This window comes from Astatotilapia calliptera, chromosome 3 (assembly GCF_964374335.1).
Source record: "Astatotilapia calliptera chromosome 3, fAstCal68.1, whole genome shotgun sequence".
In the NCBI taxonomy this organism is placed as follows: domain Eukaryota; kingdom Metazoa; phylum Chordata; class Actinopteri; order Cichliformes; family Cichlidae; genus Astatotilapia; species Astatotilapia calliptera.
In genome coordinates this window covers 11,443,451-11,462,068 of record NC_137424.1, presented here as the reverse complement: position 1 = coordinate 11,462,068, position 18,618 = coordinate 11,443,451, and the positions used below count along the sequence as shown (strand labels likewise).

The window sequence follows — 18,618 nt, the reverse complement described above, 5'->3', positions numbered from 1 at the left end:
AAATGCTTCTTACGGAGCCACTCCTTTGTTGCCCGGGCGGTGTGTTTTGGATCATTGTCATGTTGGAAGACCCAGCCTCGTTTCATCTTCAAAGTTCTCACTGATGGAAGGAGGTTTTGGCTCAAAATCTCACGATACATGGCCCCATTCATTCTGTCCTTAACACGGATCAGTCGTCCTGTCCCCTTGGCAGAAAAACAGCCCCATAGCATGATGTTTCCACCCCCATGCTTTACAGTAGGTATGGTGTTCTTGGGATGCAACTCAGTATTCTTCGTCCTCCAAACACGACGAGTTGAGTTTATACCAAAAAGTTCTACTTTGGTTTCATCTGACCACATGACATTCTCCCAATCCTCTGCTGTATCATCCATGTGCTCTCTGGCAAACTTCAGACGGGCCTGGACATGCACTGGCTTCAGCAGCGGAACACGTCTGGCACTGCGGGATTTGATTCCCTGCCGTTGTAGTGTGTTACTGATGGTGACCTTTGTTACTTTGGTCCCAGCTCTCTGCAGGTCATTCACCAGGTCCCCCCGTGTGGTTCTGGGATCTTTGCTCACCGTTCTCATGATCATTTTGACCCCACGGGATGAGATCTTGTGTGGAGCCCCAGATCGAGGGAGATTATCAGTGGTCTTGTATGTCTTCCATTTTCTGATGATTGCTCCCACAGTTGATTTTTTCACACCAAGCTGCTTGCCTATTGTAGATTCACTCTTCCCAGTCTGGTGCAGGTCTACAATACTTTTCCTGGTGTCCTTCGAAAGCTCTTTGGTCTTGGCCATGGCGGAGTTTGGAGTCTGACTGTTTGAGGCTGTGGACAGGTGTCTTTTATACAGATGATGAGTTCAAACAGGTGCCATTCATACAGGTAACGAGTGGGGGACAGAAAAGCTTCTTACAGAAGACGTTACAGGTCTGTGAGAGCCAGAGATTTTCCTTGTTTGAGGTGACCAAATACTTATTTTCCATCCTAATTTACGAATAAATTCTTTACAAATCCTACCATGTGGATTCATGGATTTTTTTTCACATTCTGTCTCTCACAGTTGAAGTGTACCTCTGGTGCAAATTACTGACCTCTGTCATCATTTTAAGTGGGGGAACTTGCACAATCGGTGGCTGACTAAATACTTTTTTGCCCCACTGTAGTGGGTAACAGACGTCTCCGAAAACGTCGGAGCGCTTTTGAAAATATGTGGTGTCTTGATAAACGGAGCAGATATTTGAGGTTTACACAGCTACATTCTCGCCTGAAAATATGTTGAACGTTTATTTTGTGACCCAGAAAGAATAATAAGAGTAATATTAAAACTAACTAGCTGCCGCCATTGTTGGAAACTGAGCTGGGCTGCGCTATGAATTCTGGGACAGAGCTACTTCTTCTTCTTCGGGGTTTAACGGCAGCTGGCATCCTTGTACATGCAGTGCCGCCATCTTCTGTTTCAGTCCGTTATTACACTCTTAAATCATACTACTTATTCCTGCGTCTTTTGTGATTTTACAAAGCTTCAAACGACGCGTTGACTATTAAATCAGTCGTTGACAAATTTGATAGTCGACGTAATCGTGACCGACGTAATCGTGACTAGTCGACTAATTGTGGCAGCCCTAGTATCTGATAGCTTGCTGCAAGACCTCACACCGAGCAAATCTACTGCGGGTGTGGTGCCTGTTATCAGACCCGGAGTTAGCAACATACCCAAAGAAACCGAAGAGGAGAGTCCTGACCCCTAGCCCTGCCAGTGTAGCAGAAATGATGACGGATGATGATGGCAGCAGCAGCCGTTCTTCTCTGCGTGTGTAGCTTTATGTTGTTCGTGTGTAATTTACGTTGAGTAGGTTAACCACGTTATTGCATTAATACATGTAAGGTGAACTAGCAAACACCGTCGTAGTTACATGTGGCTGTCTTCTTGTTTGATGGCAGATACTCCCTTCACCCTGGCCAAAAAGGCTAAAATGACCAAAGAAAAAGTGGAAAACAGCTAAACATGAGAGGTGGCCCCACCATCTCCACCTCTTTTTAAAGGAACTAACTGTAATCTGAAGCTTCAAATGGAACTAAGACTTCCTCCACTAGGTGGCAGTGTCTGATGAGAAAGTGTTAGTTGAGCTGGCCTGGAGTCAGAAACAGGAAGATGCAGGATTTGGGCTGAAATGGGGAAAAGTGGTTCGCACTAGTGCCTTAAAGCAAGAAGGTTGTAGGCTGAAGCTTGTTGGTCTTTCTGTGGAGGTTGGATGTTCTCCCACAGTCCAATGAAATGCTGCTTAGGTTTATTGGTGCTTCTAAATTGGCTGTAGGTGTGGATGTGAGAGAGTGCTTCTCTGTCTCTCTCTGTTGGCCCTGTGATGGACTGCTCACCTGTGCAGGTGGACCACGCCTCTTGCCCTATGACAGCTAGGGCACAGGCTGCAGCCCTGTGAGCCTAAGCTGAATAAATAGTTAGCAAAAATGATCCATAGATGGCCTGAAATCCCCCAGTTAGCAGTTTGGTAGATAGCTATGACATGCTAATCCCATCCAGCAGCTGTATTCTACCTGTAAGCTGATCCCTGCTGAGCAAAAGCACTTTTTCATATACAAATTACAACCTTTAATAGAAATCTATTGGTCAGCATCTTATTAGCCTGCTGTTAGCTTCATTCCACAGAAAACTGAGAGAAACTAACAGAGTTGATAAAGAATAAAGAGAAATGTGCTGATTTAAAGCCTTTGAAGTGCTTCAGATGATCTCTGTCCACTTCTGTCCACTCATTCATTCATGTAAGCTTTCTAATGCAGCTTTGATCTTCACAGTCTGCTTCATGAAACTCATTCTAACCCTGAATGTCAGAGTGTTCCTCCTTCTCTTTCCCATCATTCATGCTGGCAGTGGAGGAGATTTGGATGTTGGACTGTGTTTTGGATGATGTGTGTATGTTTGTGTTGGACTGCTGTCTGTAAAGCAAACACACATTTTGCTTTGGATTTCAGTGTCAGACAGACTTTAAGGTGGAATGAAGAGTTTGAGAGTTTCACAGTGAATTATCCAGTGGAGGATTTTTCTTCTTCTTTGAAGGTTTGAAATGTGAACATTGTTCTGCTGCAGTCAATGGACTAAACCAGAGAAGAAGAAAACAGACTTTACCATGAAGATCCTCAGTGTGGATCAGTATAATATCAGCCTGATGTCTGCAGTTTAGTGTCAGCACAACTTTCACATCATATTCATCTCAGCACAACTAAAGCATGCTGACTGACTTCAGAGTTTCAAGTTTACATCCTGGACTCTCCAGGAAACCACACAGATGCTTCACTCCTGCATCCTGCAGCTTGTTGTTGTTAGTCAACAAATAGGCGGGGCCATTACTCAGGTCTAGCTGTCTCAGATGGGAGGGATTGGACTTCAGCGCTGTTGCCAGATAATCACAGCTGATGTCTGACAAACCACAGCCCCTCAATCTGTATAAAGAATGAAAGATGTAAGTTTATTAGACAAAGTGTGAGCTTGAAATTAGGGCTGCACGATTTTGCATAAAATGAGAATCACGATTTTTTTGTTTAGAATTGAGATCATGATTCTCTCACGATTTTCTTTTCCAATATAAATATTTATTGCGCTTATTAACAGCACAAGAACTTCTATAACAGTTGAGACTGAACATAAAAACCATAAATAAACATAAAAACAACAAATGTCTCACGTTTTGTCATTGCCGTAAAATGTTGTACTGCTTGAAATTCCACCTCCGCCGTTGCTCGACACTGCGTGTATAGAGCAGGTAGTGCAACAATAGAAAAATACGGGGCGGGACGGCACTGTGTAGCGTTTGTCTAGGGTGTTGATCGTTTTCCTAAATCCCTCGTTTTGCACAGTGTTGATGGGAGCCATATCTTTGGTCAGGTGATAAGTGATAGCCTCCGTAATTTCTTTGTGCCTGCGGGAGTTCGACGGGTATAGGGAAGCGCTGTATAAGGTTCCCGTTATTGATGTTTGGGTGGTTGACCGGGACGGATTTTCTCCTGTCACTTTCTCGTCATCCCTGACGTGCTCTCCGTTGTTTTTTCCCTGCTAATATTAGCATCACACGGCACAGCTTCTGTATCACGTGGTATAAGGCTCCGCCCTTGTCATTTCTTGAGCAGGAAGAGTGAGCGCTTGGTTTCATGCAGAGTACGTCCCAGATCAAAATGCGGTACAATCGTCGTCTTTTTTTTTTTTTTTAATTGTTGACATTTGGAAATGAGATCGCGATTTTCTAACAATTAATCGTGCAGCCCTACTTGAAATCATTCAGTGTTTCATCATCTGTTCAGAGCTGAAGAAGGTTCAGAATGTAGAAGTTTAGAAAATGGAAACTCCAAACAGCTGAAGCCAACAGGAAGCAGCTTCAAACAAACACAACAAGAGAAAAAACTCTGAATGTTTCACATTAAAGTCGTACATTTCTCATAAAAACAGGACAAAGACTTGAAAAAGTCGTGTTTTTCCTTCCAGGAACCACAAGGCTTCACTTTTAAAGGTGAAGTGTGAAAGAAATGGACATATTTGAAGTCCAACACCTTTTTCCAGTCACATTATTAAAGCAGACAAACTACAAGCTTATTTTCATTCCAACAAGTCATCTTCTGACCTGGACTAACAACACTGGTCTCTATGTGCAGCTGGCTGTGAGACCAGTGCTCAGGGAGCGTCTACAAAGTGCAACACTGAAAGAACATCACACACTCATTTGCTTCCAGCACTTTCACACAAACATCTACTGTCATTATTGTCACCAAACTCTGTGGATCCTTTATTGCAAATTCAAATGGGATCAAATGGTCAGACAAAAGAGGCTTATGAGGAAATATGATGAAATGTTGTGTATTAGCAGCAAGTTTGTGATGCCTCAAAGGCATTTATTTCATTTATCTTTAATGTTTGCTTAAAGTAATTCTTTCGTATGTATTTAAGTTAAAAAGAACAGTAAAAAGACTTCAAAATGTTAAGAAGCTTTAAATTTGAAGGTTAGCTTGCTGGTGACCTCACTTCCTGGTGGGTGACCTGTATTACTTCATTTCCTGTTTAATTCCTCTTCCTGGTTGCTCTAAGAGGTAGAGGGACATGCGGTCTTGCTCTGAGGCTTATCCACAGCCATCCACTTGGGAACATTGTTCAGGCAACGTCGTAAGTGTATATATTTCATGGTGAAGGTGTTAAAAAGGCATAAATAGCGGTATTTGTTAAAAATTATATTTTATTTGTGATTCATGGAGGTTGATTTGTACATGTTAAAAAAGGGCAGTTTTGATGATCATTACTGTTGCTAAAGCTAACACGAAGGTGTAAGGTCACATTTTGAGTTATTTCATGATGCAATATTTATGTAAACGATCATTTTTTCTATTCTGTATTTCTTTTCAACTACAGTTTTCACCGCTTGTCAAATGAAGATTCTGAGTAAAAAGTCAACTCTACTCGGACTCGTGTATTCATTGACAGAGGTTTAGCTTGGTGTTTGATCGGAGTTGCTACACTCTGCAACAGAACACTACAGTGAAAAGACGGCACTCGATGGTCCTACGTGTTCATGATGGCAGCAAGCAACAAGTCATCGGTATCAAATACCAGGAGCAACGTGACATCAGCATCATCTGTAAGTGCGGCTCGCGCCAGAGCTAAAGCAGAAGCTGCTAAGGTACGAGCATCATATGCTAGCCAGGAGGCTAAATTAAAATTGGAAAAGGCTGCTAGAGAAGCAGAAAGGAAAACTAGAGAAGCTCAAAATCAGTTGGAAGCTGCTAGAATTGATACAGAGCTGGAAGTGCTAACATTAAATCGTGAAGCAGACGCAGCCATCGCTGAAGCACAGGTGTTAGAAGATGTAGCAGAAATGCATGGAAATGTAGAAAATATGAAATCTGAGTCAGAAGACAGGCTTAGATTGCAACGTACTAGTGAATATGTTTGCTCTCAAAATGATCAGAATCAGTCTACCTTCGCACCAGTATCTGTCCCACCTGTTAAATCTGTAGACCGTACAGAATCACAAGACAGTTTCAGAACATGGCATCCACCTGTAAGCTTAGCGGAATTCCAACATAGCAATAGCAAGCCCAAGCCTGAAGTGGATAATGGGACGCATCCACCCACAACAAACCTGTCTAAACTGACCAGAGCTGAATCGAAGACCGACGTCGAAAGAACAAACCCTCGCATGTATATAAGTGCTCAATCACAAACACCCCAGCATATGCTTCCAGTGAGCGTGCCACAACCTCCAGACCCTCTGGCACAATATTTGGCGCGACGTGATCTCGTTACGTCAGGACTGTACCAATTTGATGATAAGCCAGAGAATTTCCGTGCATGGCGGTCCTCATTCACTAACGCTGTGGCTGAGGTTCAACTTACAGAAACACAAGAATTAGACCTCATGACCAAATGGTTAGGAAAAGAGTCTGGACAGCAAATAAGATGCATACGCTCAGTGCATGTGAATAATGCTGGTTTGGCTCTGCGCAAGGCATGGGAGAGGCTGAATGACTGCTATGGTGCCCCTGAGATGATCGAGCAGTCACTGTTTCAGAGACTTGACAGTTTTCCAAAAATTGCAGCCAAAGATCACATCAGATTACGTGAACTTGGGGATTTGCTTATGGAGATACAAGGCGCAAAGGAGGATGGATACCTCACTGGGCTGTCATATCTAGACACCTCCAGAGGTATCGGACCCATTGTAGACAAGCTCCCATATGGGCTCCAGGATAAGTGGGTGTCATCTGGGTCGTGGTACAAAGAAGAGAATAACGGCTGCTTCCCTCCCTTTAGTTACTTTTGTAACTTTGTTTGTCATGAGGCAAAGAAGCGAAATGACCCCAGCTTTATTCGTCAAAGCAACGGCGCAAGCCCCACAAAACCAGAAAGATTACCTATGAAGAGCTTTAACACCAACAAGTCTATCGCGGTTCACAAAACAGATGTCTCTACAATCAACAACGACGCTAACAAGAACTGCCCATTGCACAATAAACCTCACCCACTTAAAAAATGCAGGACATTCAGAAACAAGTCCATCGATGACAGGAAGGCCTTTCTAAAACAGAAAGGAATATGCTTCAAGTGTTGTTCTTCAACTTCACATGTTGCCAAAGACTGCAAATCTTCCGTGAAATGCTTAGAGTGTGAAAGCATCTATCATGATGCAGCCATGCACCCTGGCCCACAACCTCAACTCACCAAGGCTCCACCACCACCACAAGAGAATGGCGGGGAGGGAGAAGATGACTCTAACGTAACTGATGTTAGAACCAGCTGCACAGAGGTTTGTGGCCCCGGCCAGTGGGGTCGTTCTTGCTCTAAGATCTGCCTTGCAAAGGTCTACCCCAAACATTCAAAACACAAAGCCATTAAAGCTTATGTAATTCTGGACGACCAGAGCAATCGCTCTTTAGCCAGGCCAGAGTTCTTTGAGCTGTTTGGTGTGGAGAACGAACCACTCTTATACCATCTCAGAACATGCTCCGGTGTCATCGAAACGTATGGCAGAAAGGCAGAGGGATTCCAGATAGAGTCGTTGAACGGCAACGTGCTCATACCTCTTCCACCACTCCTTGAGTGCCCCGAAATCCCTAACAATCGAGCGGAAATCCCAACACCAGGTGCTGTTTTGCATCATCCTCATCTCCACCATATAGCCAAACACATCCCCGATCTAGACCCAGAAGCAGAGATACTCCTGCTGCTCGGGAGAGACGTGCTTAGAGCACACAAGGTCAGGCAGCAAGTTAACGGGCCACACAACGCTCCCTTTGCACAACGTCTCGATCTAGGCTGGGTGGTGATAGGGGAGGTGTGCCTAGGTAATGTGCATAAGCCAACGGTGGACACATTCAAGACCCATGTGGTAGACAGCGGTCGCCATTCCATATTTCAGCCCTGTGCAAGTTTCATGCATGTCAAAGAAACACAGCCAAGCTTCAGCAAGTCTAACAAAATGCCAGAGAGGATGCTAGGACACACAGTGTTTAACCAATCTGAACATGATAACAAACCTGCTCCATCAATAGAAGACATCCTCTTCCTAGAGATCATGGATACAAATGTCCACAGAGATGACACTGGTAGTTGGGTTGCTCCATTGCCGTTCAAGGAGCCACGGCAACGTTTGCCAAATAATAAAGATCATGCGGTTAAGAGGTTTGAATCCTTGCAACGCCAATTCAGGAAGAAACCTGAGATGCAGAAGCAATATGTGGCATTCATGGAGAAGATCATTGCCAACGGTCACGCAGAGGTGGCACCACCCTTGAGGGAAGATGAAGAGTGCTGGTTTCTTCCATCATTCGGGGTATACCACCCACAAAAGCCCAACCAAATCAGGGTGGTTTTTGATTCCAGCGCTTGGTACTGCGGGGTCTCCCTCAATGACGTGCTTCTGACTGGTCCCGACCTCAACAATTCTCTCTTGGGCGTCCTTCTACGCTTTCGAAGGGAGAGAGTAGCTATCCTCGCCGACATCCAACAAATGTTTCACTGCTTTTTGGTCCATGAAAGGCACCGCAACTTCCTCCGGTTTTTGTGGTATGAGGAAAACGACCTCACCAAGGCAGTTATCGACTATCGCATGAGGGTTCATGTCTTTGGCAACTCACCATCTCCGGCTGTGGCTATCTATGGTCTGCGAAGAGCCATTGCTGCAGGTGCCCAGAAGTACAGTGCCGACACAATGAAATTTGTGGAAAGGCACTTTTACGTGGATGATGGCTTGGTGTCTCTCCCATCTGAAGCAGAAGCAATCAACCTTCTCCAACAGACTCAGGCTTCACTTGCTGAATCAAACCTCCGCTTGCACAAGTTTGTGTCGAACAGTCCAGCAGTCACTGGAGCTTTCCCGCCAGAAGATTGTGTCCCGCTCATCAAGGATCTGGATTTGAGTGGGGAGACAGCACCCATGCAGCGCAGCCTGGGTTTACTTTGGGAGATCAGAAAAGACACATTTACATTCTCTGCATCAACTATTATCAAACCTTTCACTCGACGTGGAGTCCTCTCCACCGTCAATAGTGTTTTTGATCCAATGGGTATGCTGGCACCCGTCACAATCCAGGGACGAGCTCTTCTTAGGGAACTTAGTTCGGAACTGACTGACTGGGATGCACCTCTCCCAGAAGACAAGCTGAAGAAATGGGAAACCTGGAGAGATTCTCTCCAAGTCCTAAAGGAGCTTCATGTGCCACGTGCATACACATCAACCTCGCTCACCAAAGCTGTGCGCACAGAGTTGTTTGTATTCTCAGATGCCTCAACTATGGCCATTGGGGCTATCGCTTACTTGAGAGCCATCCAGGAGGATGGAAAAGTGGAAGTAGGATTTGTTATGGGCAAAGCCAAATTAGCACCCCAGTCTGAACCAACAATCCCGAGGCTCGAACTCTGCGCTGCTGTCCTTGCAGTAGAAATGGCAGATCTCATCCGAGAGGAGCTGGATCTGAAATTGGATGCTGTCAGGTTCTACACGGACAGTAAGGTGGTACTCGGGTACATTTGCAATACGACAAAACGCTTCTACACATATGTCCATAACAGAGTCCAACGTATCCGACAATCTACCAGACCAGAACAATGGCATTATGTGTGGCCTCACACAGGCCAGGCGGGGAGTGTGATGCCTCAAAGGCATTTATTTCATTTATCTTTAATGTTTGCTTAAAGTAATTCTTTCGTATGTATTTAAGTTAAAAAGAACAGTAAAAAGACTTCAAAATGTTAAGAAGCTTTAAATTTGAAGGTTAGCTTGCTGGTGACCTCACTTCCTGGTGGGTGACCTGTATTACTTCATTTCCTGTTTAACCCTTTACAGCCGATCGGAGCGGGCACGCTCTGTTTTGCGTAACTATTTTTAAATCCCGGTAGCTCTGCAACCAAGTAAGCTAGCGCAATAATTTTTTTTGCATATGAAACTGGAGGAGTTGTACTTACATCTTATGCCATCAGCTTGTCCTAGGTCACAGTTTCCTTCCACATATAGCTTTGCAAAAACTGCATAAAAATCACTTGCAGCAACAAAAACATGATATTCCAGAAACACGCTTCGCCGATCCATCAGCTGTTTGTAACACTTCCTATGTCCATCAGCGCGAACTATCACATGACCGCATGACCTGCCCGAAACCGGAAGTGACGTCATTTTGCGGAAATGTAGTTTTTTATGATCGAGGCCTTATGAGCTTGTGTTTTACTTGTTATGTGTTTTAAAAAGTTATGTTTGACTTTATGACTTTCTGTGTCGTTTCTGGGATGCTTAAGACTCATATTGCACTGCTGGAAATAGTTTATTTTGATGCATATGCTGTTATTTTGCAAATTTGCACTATAATATTTATTTTCGTTTTTCCTGCAGTATATAAAAATTGGTGTATTTCAAAAATAAAACTATGAAGACACTCAAAATAAATTTCCTGTGGTGGGAAACTAGTTTGTGTAACTTTTTTGTATTTACAGTTTTGAGGGATAAGCCTCTTAAATTTCTCTAACTAGAAATATATGTTAAAAAAACAAAAACGATTTTCAATTTTTTTGTAGTTTATTGCACTTTTTTGCAATTTATGTAATTACTATGCACCTAATGCAGACATATTATTAAAGTTTGGGCTATAATGGTTGTATTGATGTATAGCAACTTGAAATGCTCCCAAAAATGGCTCCACACCATGTAAAAATATAATATAAGCTCTGGCGAACTTGGTTCTATGGTAGGTCTTAAAGGGTTAATTCCTCTTCCTGGTTGCTCTAAGAGGGAGAGGGACATGCGGTCTTGCTCTGAGGCTTATCCACAGCCATCCACTTGGGAACATTGTTCAGGCAACGTCGTAAGTGTATATATTTCATGGTGAAGGTGTTAAAAAGGCATAAATAGCGGTATTTGTTAAAAATTATATTTTATTTGTGATTCATGGAGGTTGATTTGTACATGTTAAAAAAGGGCAGTTTTGATGATCATTACTGTTGCTAAAGCTAACACGAAGGTGTAAGGTCACATTTTGAGTTATTTCATGATGCAATATTTATGTAAACGATCATTTTTTCTATTCTGTATTTCTTTTCAACTACAGTTTTCACCACTTGTCAAATGAAGATTCTGAGTAAAAAGTCAACTCTACTCGGACTCGTGTATTCATTGACAGAGGTTTAGCTTGGTGTTTGATCGGAGTTGCTACACTCTGCAACAGAACACTACAAAGTTATTGAATCATTTTCCTCAGAAACCAAACAAAATGATTGACAAACATGTTTTTACAAACTCAGTGTTGGACTTGGATCAGCAGGATAAGCTGATGTTTAAAGGCATTTGAGTCTCGCTGTATGAGAGTGCAGTTATTACTCAATGTTTATGGCCCGGTAAATGGCCTGTATTTATATAGCGCTTTACTAGTCCCTAAGGACCCCAAAGCGCTTTACATATCCAGTCATCCACCCATTCACACCACATTCACACACTGGTGATGGCAAGCTACATTGTAGCCACAGCCACCCTGGGGCGCACTGACAGAGGCGAGGCTGCCGAACACTGGCGCCACCGGGCCCTCTGACCACCACCAGTAGGCAATGGGTGAAGTGTCTTGCCCAAGGACACAACGACCGAGACTGTCCAAGCCAGGGCTCGAACCGGCAACCTTCCAATTACAAGGCGAACTCCCAACTCTTGAGCCACAATCGCCCATTAACTAGCCACTACTGGATGCGATTATGGATGATGTCCTTTCAGTGTTGCACTTTGTAGACGCTCCCTGAGCCTCACAGCCAGCTGCACATGGACCAGCTGACATTACCCAGCATTAGAGGCGGCTGTAAAAAAATGGATTTTCCTATTTAAATGGTTTTAATTTGAATAAAGCGATGTTGATTCATTCAATCCTGAATCGATTTTTAATATAAATGTATTTTGCCAGAATCTCAGGTTAAAGCTCCCAAAAGTATTTCAACAACAAGCAAACAGATAAAACAGTAAATGAGAGCAGCTAAACACACAAAGATGGAAACACAGAGCGTGGATCGTTCACTCGACAGCACGTACATGGACACGCCGTCGGGGCTGAAAGTGGACAGCTCACAGATCCTGAAGCTGCAGGTTTCATCTGTCTCCAACCAAAACTGACTGAACCAGCAGCAGAAGAAGATCCAAACTACGCTTTATGTTTGATGAACATCGTCATGAATTCTCTCTGACTTTGACGTTTACTTCCTGCACAGCTCTCTCTCTCAACAGTGTACTTCAAGAACAGTTTACCTTCAAAAATCTGTTTCCTGCATTATTCACTGCTTATTACGCACCAGTCTGCTGTTGTGTTCACTGCTGTCGGCCTCCCAAAACAAAGCCTCATTTCTGCTGTTCAATACTGAAGAAATTTAAACCTTTTAAAATGATGACAGATTACAAACTCTCAGCTGTGTCTGTAATCAAACCTCTGGAACTTTGCTTCACTTCAGCAGCATCAGCTCATGTTCACATGTTGATTCATGGTTTGCTTCAGTTTTGATGGACTGCAGAATATTTAGAAGGTTATCTGCTATAAAAAGCCAGAACAGGAAAATCTGCTTCATGTGTTTCTGTTTGGCCCCCTGTGCAATTCAGTTTGTCTGTACTTTCATCCACAGCAAGAGAGTATGCAATAAAGTTTTTGCTTCTTTCACACAACTGTGTTCTTAAATCAGTGGCCATCTCACAAACCCAATCAGCAATCGTATTTCTGCTCAGGCTCACATTTTCCAAAATCTGCATTTTGTCTGGACACAAGACGTCGCACAGCTTCATCATGCAGCTCTTCAGAGTGGTACCGGGCTCATTCCGCTCCTCTGCTACAATAAAATTTTCATTCACAACAGCTTCAATTTGTGATTTTGCTCTGATGAAAAAGGTCTGCTGAAATGTCAGATTCTTCTTCTTCCCGTGTGTCTTCTTTAAGACACACGGGTTTACCAGCAATGTATGTAAACATATATTCAGTCACCCACTGGCGCTGAAAGGCTCTGCTTTCAGAATCAACTTTTCTCTCCACCATTGTGAGCGGTTAGCTTCGCAATAACAGAAGTTTAGCGTTCAACAAGGAGGCTGCAGCGCTGCATTATGGGATCTGTAGTTTGTATATTATTAGCGCCTCATATCGCAGGGCCATGCATAACAATAATAGTACATCTATATAAAACGATCTCGCGGGCCGGATATAAATGTACGCCGGGCCGGATGTGGCCCGCGGGCCTTGACCTTGACACATGTGCAGTGTTGCTGTTGAGATCGATCGGTCTGCAAATGTCGGATCCTATACTTATTCCCGGATTCTCCGTTAAAGATTTTTCAGTGGCTCATGTTAATATTTGTAGCCTTAAATATAAGACTCAGGAAATTCAGTCACTGTTGTCAATAAATACGATAAGTTCAATTCAATTCAATTTTATTTATATAGCGCCAAATCACAACAAAAGTCGCCTCAAGGCGCTTCATAGATACAGAGAAAAACCCAACAATCATATGACCCCCTATGAGCAAGCACTTTGGCGACAGTGGGAAGGAAAAACTCCCTTAGTTAGATAAGTGTGCTGGCTATTTCCGAGACACATTTAGATGCTGCCTTTGAGAATAATGAATTTGAAATAAACGGTTATAAGTTGTATAGGAAGGACAGGAACAGATTTGGAGGGGGCGTAGCCCTATACATTAATGATAATATGGCAAGCAAACTTGCCAGTGCGAGCTGGGTGAGGGCCTCCAGCTCGCACTGGAACGGTTCGCAGCCGAGTGTGAAGCAGCGGGAATGAGGATCAGCACCTCCAAATCTGAGGCCATGGTTCTCAGCCGGAAAAGGGTGGAGTGCCCACTCCGGGTCGGGGATGAGTTCCTGCCCCAAGTGGAGGAGTTCAAGTATCTCGGGGTCTTGTTCGCGAGTGATGGGAGAAGGGAGCCGGAGATCGACAGACGGATTGGGGCTGCAGCTGCAGTAATGCGGACGCTGCACCGGTCCGTCGTGGTGAAGAGGGAGCTGAGTGTAAAAGCGAAGCTCTCAATTTACCGGTCGATCTACGTCCCTACCCTCACCTATGGCCACGAGCTGTGGGTAGTGACCGAAAGAACGAGATCGCGGATACAAGCGGCAGAAATGAGCTTCCTCCGAAGGGTGGCTGGCCTCTCCCTTAGAGATAGGGTGAGAAGTTCGGCCATCCAGGAGGGGCTCAGAGTAGAGCAGCTGCTGCTCCACATCGAAAGGAGCCAGCTGAGGTGGTTCGGGCATCTGACAAGGATGCCCCCTGGGCGCCTCCTGGGTGAGGTGTTCCAGGCATGTCCCACCGGGAGGAGGCCCCGGGGCAGACCCAGGACACGCTGGAGAGATTATATCTCTCGGCTTGCCTGGGAACGCCTTGGTATTCCCCCGGATAAGCTGGAGGAGGTGGCTGGGTGTCATGGTCCGCGGCCTGGCGTCTGAGGTGCTGATGGGATGCCCACTCCCGTGGGCGTGGCCGCTGACTCCACACCTGCATCCCATCCCAGGCGATCACCAGGTGGACCATTTAATCCTGCCCAGCCTGCTGCTCCACGCCAGTCCGTAATCGTCCTTCAGCGGTAACGCACACCTACGGGAAAGTCCTTAGGCAATCCTATCCGTGTGAACTAGTACTAACTCTGCCTTGTATACCCAGATCACTGCTCGGCGTGTTTTGAGTCACCAGCCTGTCCACCTGCCTGTCCAGAATTTGGATCACGATCAACCCCAGCCGCCTCGCCCTTTCTGGAGCTTCTCCCCACGGACCCTCACCCCTCCCTCCGGTTCCCTTGGCCCCGCTATCATCGTAAGACGCGTACACTACCTCCCCTCGTATGCTGCCGGTTTACCCGCACCCCAATAATCCTTTTTTCTTTTTCTGTTTCAGCCTCCCACGGTCCCGCTCTCTGCATTTCCTGCGCGATTCTTCTCCCGGTCCCTCGGTTTCTCTGGTTCCGTGCGTTTTCTCCCTTCTACTCTCCCGGGACACTCTCAGTTATAATAAAGTTTATTTTTTCTCTCGTACCGCTGTGTGTGTGTTCTGCTCCTGGGTCCAGCTTGTGTGTTGAACTTCGGTTCTTGACAGTACGGACTGGCCAGTATGGACCCAGCAGATCCACTCCGTTCCGCCATTAATAAGCAGGGCGCTATTCTCGGTCGCCACGACCAGCAGCTTCAATCGCTCCAGGACCGCTACCAAGAGCTCAGTGACACTCGGGAACAGCTGCGAACCAAGCCGCCCGATCCCGTGCCCCACGGCGTTTCGCCTCCGCCTTTGGAGCCCTTCCACGGGGAGTTAGACCTGTGTGGGGGGTTCCTTTTTCAATGCTCCCTGTTCTTCAGCCGCACGCCACATGCCTTCCCCACGGATGCAGCTAAAATCTCCTATTTTGTAGGTTTATTACGGGGACGTGCTTTAACGTGGGCTGAGGCCTATTTAACATCTCACTCCATTCGTGATTGCGATTACGATGATTTCCTGGAGGAGTTCCGGGCTACGTTCTCCCCTCCGGTCTCGGAAGATGACGCCACACAGAAGTTGCTGGGGCTCCGTCAGGGGCGGCGCAGTATCGCGGAGTACCTAGTCGAGCATCCCTCTCCTGCGGGAGAGGGATGCCGAGCGGCGGCTTAAACCTATGGGCTCCGTATTGCGCCCCGGGATCAGTGTTTCTCCGCCCACGCCCACGGCTGCGTGTGCGCGCTCTCCGTCGCCTCCCCCGCCCGAACCCATGCAGATCGGACGCTCTCGGCTTTCTCCGGAGGAGAGGGAACGCCGATTTCGGGCTGGAGAATGCCTGTACTGTGGGAGGCCCGGTCACCGCATCGCTGTCTGCCCGGTCCGCCCAAACGACCCGGCCCACCGGTAAGTCCGGGGATACGGGTGGGCAGCACGTTAAGCACTACTAGACCCCGATTACTACTGTCCGTTACCCTCGTAACTAATAACCAGACCTTTACATGCTCCGCGCTGGTAGACTCCGGGGTGGAACAGAATCTTATGGATGAGAGACTGGCTAAGAAATTAGCTGTGTCCCTCACGCCACTCGAGCCGCCCATCCCTGCTTCCACGTTGAATAATCAAGTGTTTGCTTATATCACCCACCAAACTGCACCCGTACAGTTAGTCACATCAGGGAATCACCAGGAGCAGCTTTCCTTTTTCACTTTTCCCGCTCCTGACACCCCGCTTATCTTAGGTTACCCCTGGCTACAGAAACGTAACCCTCGCATCGATTGGGCCGGAAAGAGGATCGCGAGCTGGAGTGTGTTCTGTCTGGCGAACTGTTTGGGGTCGGCCGTTCCCTCCGCCTCAACGAAACGAAATTCAACCCCGCCACCCGCACCGGACCTCTCTTCCGTGCCCCCCGAATATCACGATCTTCGGCAGGTGTTCAGTAAGGACGAGGCGCTCTCACTACCTCCTCACCGTCCTTATGACTGTGCCATTGATTTACTCCCGGGAGCTTCGCTGCCCTCTAGCAGACTGTATAACCTGTCTCGCCCCGAAAGAGAAACCATGGAGAATTACATCCAAGAGTCGCTAGCAGCAGGACGAATCAGGCCGTCGTCCTCCCCTGTCGCTGCGGGTTTTTTCTTTGTGGGAAAGAAGGACGGGACGCTTCGCCCCTGCATCGATTACCGGGGTCTTAACGACATCACCATCAAGAATAAATATCCCCTCCCACTAATTAATTCTATTTTTGACTCACTCCAGGAAGCCACAGTCTTCACCAAGCTGGATCTGCGGAACGCCTATCACCTGGTTCGAATACGTGAGGGTGATGAGTGGAAGACTGCCTTCAACACCCCACTGGGGCATTTCGAATATCTGGTGATGCCATTTGGACTAACCAACGCCCCGGCGGTTTTTCAAGCTCTAGTCAACGACGTGTTACGGGACTTCCTAAATGTGTTTGTTTTCGTATACCTAGATGACATTCTGATCTTTTCCAAAACACCCGAAGAACATCACATCCATGTGAGAAGCGTACTACAACGGCTGCTCGAAAACAGGTTGTACGTCAAGGCGGAAAAATGTGAGTTCCACGTTTCATCCATCTCCTTCTTGGGCTACATTCTAGCAGGTGGGCAGGTGAAGACCAACCCGGTGAAAGTCAAGGCAGTGTTGGAATGGCCGGTTCCGGAGTCACGGAAGAAGCTTCAGAGCTTCCTGGGGTTTGCGAACTTTTACCGCCGCTTCATCCGGAACTACAGCCAGGTGGCAGCGCCGCTCACCCAGCTCACCTCACCCAAAGTGCCCTTCACCTGGTCCCCTGAAGCCCACGCAGCCTTCGCTAAGTTAAAACGGTTATTCACTTCCACACCCATCCTAACCCACCCAGACGCTGCTAAGCAGTTTGTTGTAGAAGTTGACGCGTCTGATGCGGGAGTGGGAGCAGTTCTCTCCCAGCGGTCTGGGCCTCTGAATAAGCTCCGGCCATGCGCCTTCTTCTCACGCCGACTCACCCCCGCAGAGAAGAATTATGACATCGGCAACAGGGAACTGCTAGCCGTTAAACTCGCTTTAGAGGAATGGCGCCACTGGCTGGAGGGGGCCGCTCAGCCCTTCCTCATCTGGACAGACCATAAGAACCTCCTGTACCTGAGAACCGCCAAGAGGTTGAATCCACGCCAAGCTCGCTGGTCCCTATTCTTCGCCCGCTTCAACTTCACGCTCTCCTATCGTCCAGGATCGCGGAACACCAAGCCCGATGCGCTCTCCCGTCAGTACTCCTCCGACAGCGAAGCGACTCCCCCCGCCACCATCCTACCCATCCTAGGTGGGCGCCCTCACCTGGGAAATAGAGGAGACCATTCGCCGAGCTCTCCCGGGAGACCCCGATCCAGGGACCGGACCACCCGGACGGCGCTTCGTTCCTGCTGCCGCCCGTGGAGCTGTCATCCACTGGATCCACACAGCACGATTCACGTGCCACCCAGGTGTGAACAGAACGACGCACCTCCTCAAGAAACATTTTTGGTGGAAAACGCTAATAAGGGACGTGAGGGACTATGTGTCTGCCTGTGCCGTCTGCACCCGTAATAAGTCATCCACCCAGCGCCCCGCAGGCCAGCTCCACCCGCTCACTACACCCCACCGGCCCTGGTCTCACATCTCCCTCGACTTTGTTACCGGTCTCCCTGTCTCGTCCGGAAAGCGTGTCATTCTCACCGTTGTAGATCGGTTTTCCAAGGCCGCTCACTTCATCCCGCTAGCCAAGCTGCCCTCAGCCGCTGAGACTGCCCAGTCGTTGGTTGCTAATGTGTTCAGGCTCCACGGAATCCCCTTGGAAATTGTCTCCGATCGAGGTCCCCAGTTCACCTCACAGGTGTGGAAGACCTTCTGTTCCGCTCTCGGCGCCAAGGTTAACCTAAGCTCCGGCTTCCACCCGCAATCCAACGGACAGACTGAACGTCTCAATCAAGAACTGGAGACTATGCTACGGTGCGTGGCCAGTCAAAACCCCTCCTCTTGGGTTACCTACCTGCCCTGGGTGGAGTATGCCCACAACACTCTAACCTCGTCCTCCACCGGTCTATCACCTTTCGAGGCGTCTCTCGGATATCAGCCTCCGCTCTTCCCTGAAGAGGACTTGACTCTCTCCGTCCCGTCG

At 47.0% G+C, this 18,618-nt stretch overlaps 2 protein-coding genes across 2 annotated transcripts in view; one reads left to right on the top strand and one right to left on the bottom strand.

Moving 5' to 3' along the window:
• The window catches only part of LOC113011589 (NACHT, LRR and PYD domains-containing protein 12-like), a 534,299-nt gene that overhangs the window by 99,446 nt on the left and 416,235 nt on the right, over window positions 1-18,618 (bottom strand). The window lies entirely within an intron of this gene.
• On the top strand, window positions 3,533-11,130 carry LOC113009455 (uncharacterized). Its single transcript, XM_026147741.2, has 2 exons — window positions 3,533-5,156; window positions 5,400-11,130. The coding sequence occupies exon 2, from the start codon at window positions 5,560-5,562 to the stop codon at window positions 9,679-9,681; it is 4,122 nt and encodes a 1,373-aa protein (XP_026003526.2). The 5' UTR covers window positions 3,533-5,156; window positions 5,400-5,559; the 3' UTR covers window positions 9,682-11,130.